Genomic DNA, 7,903 nt, shown 5'->3' with positions numbered 1-7,903 from the left:
TATCATCTAGGTTGATGTTTACGTGTAAGCGCAAAGGATTTTGGGAGTTGCAGTTTCATTATCTCGCGAACAAGGCGGCGTTCTAGAAACCATTCAAAATAAAAGTACACTATAATAAAATAAACAAAAAACTGCCCGTGACACGCATGAAACTACATGTTCATTAAACAATACAATTAATTTATGATGTAAACTTTATGATTTAAATTTTAAAAATAAAACAATAGTCAAAGCTAGTCGGTCAGTTTTTTAGGTCTCTTTTATTTTGAAATGTCGTTTTAAAATACATCTCACGTATGCTTGTCCCTCTGCGCTTTACGTATGTTTTCAGAGCTGCCTGTCATGTGAGTCCGGTGACTGCCAAAACATTTAGAATATATAGACAAATCAACATTTTTATTATTATTTTCTATTACATTAAATAGCCAAAATGCTCTCCCGCTTATTAAAAGAACACCAAACGAAACAAAACGAAAGGAAAGAGTTGCAAGGTATGTTTCTGTCGACTTACAGGCCCAAATGTAATGATTGTTAAATGTATGTAAGAATGGGCGATTAATGTGTTCATTTAGTCGCTGAAATGTGCTTTTATTATAATTATACTTTATCACTGTGGACCATATAGGAAGAATAAAAGGTAATATGTACGAATGCATTGAATAATGTGTTTTAAAAAATACATTTAATTAAATACATTTCACATATTTGATTTATATTGTATTTAAATACTTCTAAATAATATAGAAGTACACATACATTTTAAAAAAGCTACTAAATTGTTACATAAACGCATGTAAATGAATAAAACTGTGATAATCCGTATATGAAGTGATGTAATACTGTATATACTGTACAGAGAGACGAAGACGAGAGGCTATAACCGCCGCCACGTGTTTAACGGAAGCCCTGGTGGATCATCTCAATGTGGGGTGAGGAGGACACTTTATACATGTGTGTAAATGTGTTATTTAATGCACAAGATTACACGGTAAACTCATGTGATCACGGTCATAATCCAGGACTGTATGACGAAACTATGCAAAAGCAGCTTAGATGCAACAGAGCGCATTTATGAAAGCATGATACAGTTATATCCTGGCTCTTAATGGGAGTGAATAGAAAGACTGAATAGAGTGAGTTAAAGGTGCAATATGTAAGTTTTCCGTCCGCTAGAGGTTTGATGATGTCACACAGACTCTTGGGTCATGTGGTCTTCAGCTCACAGCCGCTGGGAAAGAATCGGGATCAGTGTTCATTTCGTTGACGAATTTTTTCGATAACTAAATAAAAACTAGTGTTGGATGACAAAAACTATGACGAAAATCTATTGTCATTTTCGTCAACAAATAAAAACGAGAGTAAACATGAACTAATTTGTATACAAACACTTAAATAGAATAAAAACACACACCCAATCCAGCTCCAGAGCGGCTCAATCAATAACACACATTTATGACACACAATTGTTTATGAACTAATGCTGATGAATGTTTACTTTACGATGTTTATATAGTAATATGTTTTAGACGGTTGTAACGACGCATATTTGATCTCCTGAACTTGAATGAGCTCCTGCAACTGCAATAGAGGCGCAGACATTTCAAAATAAGAGTCCTAATGTATTTCCAGCTTGTTTATCATTAAAAGTCACGCATTATATATTCGTTTTTGATTACACAATAAACTGTGTTTAATTTAATTCCCATTTAATTCATAGTCAGGAGGAAAGAGCAGTATTAGACACATATTCAATAAAGTATCAGGGTTATAATAGTTCACTAAACCATTAAAAAAATCTTCATTACTTGAAATTAAATAAATGTTAACTGAATTTGAAAAAATACATTTGAAGCTTTAGCTGAACCTGATATGGCCTACTGACTAAAGCAGAAACACAACGTTATACAAACTATATAGATGTTTTTAAAAAAGTGAATTGAGCTCTTTCGTGTATTTTTAATATCAAAAACAAAATGATGTCAAAATGTCAGTTCGAGTGTCAGTCGGTTATGTGACGCTTAAATGCTTAATGTATTACAATTGAACTAAACTCATTAGATTTTAGGAGACTAAAACTAGACTAAAACTAAAAACAATTTAGGCGACTAAAATATGACTAAAGCTAAATCAAAATTTGCTGTCAAAATGAACACTGATAGGGATAGGACTCGGGCAGAAATCATGTTGATGATGTGATTATTAACGTTACTGTAGTCTGAAGCAGAATAAAACTGCAAACCAACGCGGATATGATGTCATCGACAGGCCACGCCCTCACACTAAAATAGCATCTCCCCATTTACAAATAATCGGACACATTTGGGATATTGAGTACTCACTGCTGGCCTAGTGGTGTTTGGATATTATACTGGGGGAAAAAACTTACATACTGCACCTTTAACAGCTCCAAAATGCACATCCAGCATAAAAGTAATCCAGACGGCTCCAGGGTGTAAATAAAGGCCTTCTGATGTGAACATTTAAGTGTTTGTATACAAATGAGTTAATTTTCTAGGAAGCTACACTGACTCCCAGTTTACAGCATTAGTTCAGAGATCGGTTTTCAGGGTTCGCACTCGTCCTGGAAAACACATGGAAAATTAGAGAAAATGTAAAATGTCCTGGAAAATCTTGTTGTTGTCTGGGAAAATTCTTTAAAAAAAGTTATTTCTCTAGCCGAGTATAAAGAGTTTATCGCTGGCCCAAACAATTAGCGCTAGTTGCAGAAAGCACATGTTCAGGAACGCTGAGTTTGATGTAGTATTTTGAATAATGATGTTTAGTCTTGTGTTAGCTAATGCTAATGCTATAACTGCTCAAATGTATGCAGTGAATGTTAACTCGTAAGCTGCTCCCTAATCACATCATTTTGATATAAAGTCACATTTGTGTGTTATAAAGTCAGAATTGCGTGATATAAACTCGCAAGTCTTTTCTTCACAGTTGACTTTTTTGCGCAGTTGCGAGTTTATATCTTGCACTTCTGACTTCTTTTCTCAGAATTGTGAGATCTAAACTGCAATTGCAAGTTATAAAGTCCAATTCTGAGGAAAAAAGAATTGCGACAATTTTCGCGTTTATATCACAAATATGTAAACTCGCAATTGCGAGAAAGTCAGAATAGCGAGATTAAAAGTCTCAATTACCTTTTCTTTCTATTCTGTGGTGTAAACAAGCTTCCATAGTCATAATGTATGATTAAGAGCTCATATTGAAAAATGCTGGATTGTTAAGTAATGGCAATAAACTGGACGGCTTTTAAAGACTTAGAAAGCAATATTTGGCATGATTTAGAAAGCAATATTTGGCATGATTTAGAAAGCAATATTTGGCGTGATTTAGAAAGCAATATTTGGCATGATTTAGAAAGCAATATTTGGCGTGATTTAGAAAGCAATATTTGGCGTGATTTAGAAAGCAATATTTGGCGTGATTTAGAAAGCAATATTTGGCGTGATTTAGAAAGCAATATTTGGCGTGATTGAGAAAGCAATATTTGGCGTGATTTAGAAAGCAATATTTGGCGTGATTTAGAAAGCAATATTTGGCGTGATTTAGAAAGCAATATTTGGCATGATTTAGAAAGCAATATTTGGCATGATTTAGAAAGCAATATTTGGCGTGATTTAGAAAGCAATATTTGGCGTGATTTAGAAAGCAATATTTGGCGTGATTTAGAAAGCAATATTTGGCATGATTTAGAAAGCAATATTTGGCGTGATTTAGAAAGCAATATTTGGTGTGATTTAGAAAGCAATATTTGGCATGATTTAGAAAGCAATATTTGGCATGATTTAGAAAGCAATATTTGGCGTGATTTAGAAAGCAATATTTGGCGTGATTTAGAAAGCAATATTTGGCGTGATTTAGAAAGCAATATTTGGCATGATTTAGAAAGCAATATTTGGCATGATTTAGAAAGCAATATTTGGCATGATTTAGAAAGCAATATTTGGCGTGATTTAGAAAGCAATATTTGGCGTGATTTAGAAAGCAATATTTGGCGTGATTTAGAAAGCAATATTTGGCGTGATTTAGAAAGCAATATTTGGCATGATTTAGAAAGCAATATTTGGCGTGATTTAGAAAGCAATATTTGGCGTGATTTAGAAAGCAATATTTGGCGTGATTTAGAAAGCAATATTTGGCATGATTTAGAAAGCAATATTTGGCGTGATTTAGAAAGCAATATTTGGCGTGATTTAGAAAGCAATATTTGGCGTGATTTAGAAAGCAATATTTGGCGTGATTTAGAAAGCAATATTTGGCATGATTTAGACAGCAATATTTGGCGTGATTTAGAAAGCAATATTTGGCGTGATTTAGAAAGCAATATTTGGCATGATTTAGAAAGCAATATTTGGCATGATTTAGAAAGCAATATTTGGCGTGATTTAGAAAGCAATATTTGGCGTGATTTAGAAAGCAATATTTGGCATGATTTAGAAAGCAATATTTGGCATGATTTAGAAAGCAATATTTGGCGTGATTTAGAAAGCAATATTTGGCGTGATTTAGAAAGCAATATTTGGCGTGATTTAGAAAGCAATATTTGGCATGATTTAGAAAGCAATATTTGGCGTGATTTAGAAAGCAATATTTGGCGTGATTTAGAAAGCAATATTTGGCATGATTTAGAAAGCAATATTTGGCATGATTTAGAAAGCAATATTTGGCGTGATTTAGAAAGCAATATTTGGCGTGATTTAGAAAGCAATATTTGGCGTGATTTAGAAAGCAATATTTGGCGTGATTTAGAAAGCAATATTTGGCATGATTTAGAAAGCAATATTTGGCATGATTTAGAAAGCAATATTTGGCGTGATTTAGAAAGCAATATTTGGCGTGATTTAGAAAGCAATATTTGGCATGATTTAGAAAGCAATATTTGGCATGATTTAGAAAGCAATATTTGGCATGATTTAGAAAGCAATATTTGGCGTGATTTAGAAAGCAATATTTGGCATGATTTAGAAAGCAATATTTGGCGTGATTTACAAAGCAATATTTGGCGTGATTTAGAAAGCAATATTTGGCATGATTTAGAAAGCAATATTTGGCGTGATTTAGAAAGCAATATTTGGCGTGATTTAGAAAGCAATATTTGGCGTGATTTAGAAAGCAATATTTGGCGTGATTTAGAAAGCAATATTTGGCGTGATTTAGAAAGCAATATTTGGCATGATTTAGAAAGCAATATTTGGCGTGATTTAGAAAGCAATATTTGGCGTGATTTAGAAAGCAATATTTGGCGTGATTTAGAAAGCAATATTTGGCGTGATTTAGAAAGCAATATTTGGCATGATTTAGAAAGCAATATTTGGCGTGATTTAGAAAGCAATATTTGGCGTGATTTAGAAAGCAATATTTGGCATGATTTAGAAAGCAATATTTGGCGTGATTTAGAAAGCAATATTTGGCGTGATTTAGAAAGCAATATTTGGCGTGATTTAGAAAGCAATATTTGGCGTGATTTAGAAAGCAATATTTGGCATGATTTAGAAAGCAATATTTGGCATGATTTAGAAAGCAATATTTGGCGTGATTTAGAAAGCAATATTTGGCGTGATCCTTGTCTTTTATTCCCGCCGTAGTAAAATTGAAAATGTCCTGGAAAAGTGCTGGAAAATGGCTGCTGAAAGAGTGGGAACCCTGATCCACGATAATGATATGGAATCGGAATGGAATTGTGAAATGTGTGTGAATACCGAGCCCACTTTAAGACGCTAATATGAGAATCTGCTCAGGGTGGCTCAGGCCTACGTCAATCAGCGCAAGCTGGACCACGAGGTGAAGACGCTGCAGGTCCAGGCCGGACAGTTCTCCAAGCAGACGGCCCAGTGGATCAGCATGGTGGAGAACTTCAACCAGGCCTTAAAGGTACAGCGCCTTTATATACAGCGGCGTGAAGAAGTGTGTGAACCGCTCGCAGGATCTGCGGAAAGGGGAATCATTTGAACTAAATAAGAGGGATCATGTTATTTTTTATTTAGTGCTGTCCTGAATAAGATATTTCACATAGAAAATTGTTTACATATAATCCACAAGACTAAAAAAAATAGCTGAATTTATTACAATAACCCTGATGAAAAGTTTCTGAATCATTGATTCTCAGAGCTGTGTGTGTGTGTGTGTGTGTGTGTGTGTGTGTGTCGTTCCTGATGATCCACGGCTGTGTGTGTGTGTGTGTGTGTGTGTGTGTGTGTGTGTGTGTGTGTGTGTGTGTGTGTGTGTGTGTGTGTGTGTGTGTGTGTCGTTCCTGATGATCCACGGCTGTGTGTGTGTGTGTGTGTGCTGTGTGTGTGTGTCGTTCCCTGGATGATCCACGGCTGTGTGTGTGTGTGTGTGTGTGTGTGTGTGTGTGTGTGTGTGTGTGTGCATGCAAGTATCTTCTGTTGCTTCTGAAGGGCAGTACTAGATGGGAAAAAAATTATATTAAAACAAAATAAGAAAAATTTGGACATCTTCATCCTGTTCAGAAGTTTTCACCCCCCGGGTCTAATGAAATATGACGAATGTGCTGGAGGATTTTTCTGAAGAACATTGGGCAGTTTAACTGCTCAGGACAAACAAGAGACTCGAAAACAACCATCACACACACACACACACACACACACACACACACAGCCGTGGATCATCAGGGAACGACACACACACACACACACAGCCGTGGATCATCAGGGAACGACACACACACACACACACACACACACACAGCCGTGGATCATCAGGGAACGACACACACACACACACACAGCCATGGATCATCAGGGAACGACACACACACACACACACAGCCGTGGATCATCAGGGAACGACACACACACACACACACACACACAGCCGTGGATCATCAGGGAACGACATACACACACACACACAGCCATGGATCATCAGGGAACGACACACACACACACAGCCGTGGATCATCAGGGAACGACACACACACACACACACACAGCCATGGATCATCAGGGAACGACACACACACACACACACAGCCGTGGATCATCAGGGAACGACACACACACACACACACACACACAGCCATGGATCATCAGGGAACGACACACACACACACACAGCCGTGGATCATCAGGGAACGACACACACACACACACACAGCCGTGGATCATCAGGGAACGACACACACACACACACACACAGCCGTGGATCATCAGGGAACGACACACACACACACACACAGCCGTGGATCATCAGGGAACCACACACACACACACACACACACACAGCCGTGGATCATCAGGGAACGACACACACACACACAGCCGTGGATCATCAGGGAACGACACACACACACACACACACACACAGCCGTGGATCATCAGGGAACGACACACACACACACACACACTCTCACACACACAGCACACACACACACACACACACAGCTCTGAGAATCAATGGTTCAGAAACTTTTCATCAGGGTTATTGTAATAAATTCAGCTATTTTTTTTAGTCTTGTGGACTATATGTAAACAATTTTCTATGTAAAATATCTTATTCAGGACAGCACTAAATAAAAAATAACATGATCCCTCTTATTTAGTTCAATGATTCCCCTTTCCGCAGATCCTGCGAGCGGTTCACACACTTCTTCACGCGCTGAGCGAGTCAGATTCTGTGAAGCTTCATGAGCGATTCTTCTTCTGCAGGAGATCGGAGACGTGGAGAACTGGGCGCGAAGCATCGAGATGGACATGAGGACGATCGCCAGCGCTCTGGAGTATGTGCAGAAGGGCCCGGCTCAGCCCTCAGGACACTGATCTCAGACCAGTGTGTGTGTCCTGGATTACACTGAAGAACTGCTTCAGCAGCTGTTTTTATTTTATTTTTGTTTTGTATAATATAATGTGCTTGTGTAATAAAACAAATACGTGTA

General features: G+C 37.4%; 2 protein-coding genes across 3 annotated transcripts in view; one reads left to right on the top strand and one right to left on the bottom strand.

Moving 5' to 3' along the window:
- Positions 1-32, bottom strand: part of tbc1d20 (TBC1 domain family, member 20) — a 22,802-nt gene extending 22,770 nt beyond the window's left edge. For both annotated transcript variants that reach the window (XR_013815881.1, XM_079808077.1), the window contains exon 1: positions 1-32. This exon is cut by the window's left edge and continues 338 nt beyond it. The gene's annotated coding sequence lies outside the window, so the exon portion shown is untranslated.
- On the top strand, positions 17-7,903 carry bloc1s1 (biogenesis of lysosomal organelles complex-1, subunit 1). Its single transcript, XM_079808120.1, has 4 exons — positions 17-491; positions 857-929; positions 5,748-5,880; positions 7,677-7,903. The coding sequence occupies exons 1-4, from the start codon at positions 431-433 to the stop codon at positions 7,785-7,787; spliced, it is 378 nt and encodes a 125-aa protein (XP_079664246.1). The 5' UTR covers positions 17-430; the 3' UTR covers positions 7,788-7,903.

This window comes from Gobio gobio, assembly GCF_949357685.1.
Source record: "Gobio gobio genome assembly, chromosome: 24".
Classification (NCBI taxonomy): domain Eukaryota; kingdom Metazoa; phylum Chordata; class Actinopteri; order Cypriniformes; family Gobionidae; genus Gobio; species Gobio gobio.
The sequence above is the reverse complement of the archived record's forward strand: the minus strand, read 5'-3'. Positions and strand labels throughout refer to the sequence as shown.

Bases quoted from the DNA above. Each gene is read 5' to 3' on its own strand.
- bloc1s1 (XM_079808120.1), top strand. From the start codon at position 431: ATGCTCTCCCGCTTATTAAAAGAACACCAAACGAAACAAAACGAAAGG. The intron at 930-5,747 runs GTGAGGAGGACA...GAATCTGCTCAG, and splicing joins GTGGATCATCTCAATGTGGG to GGTGGCTCAGGCCTACGTCA. The intron at 5,881-7,676 runs GTACAGCGCCTT...CTTCTTCTGCAG, and splicing joins ACTTCAACCAGGCCTTAAAG to GAGATCGGAGACGTGGAGAA.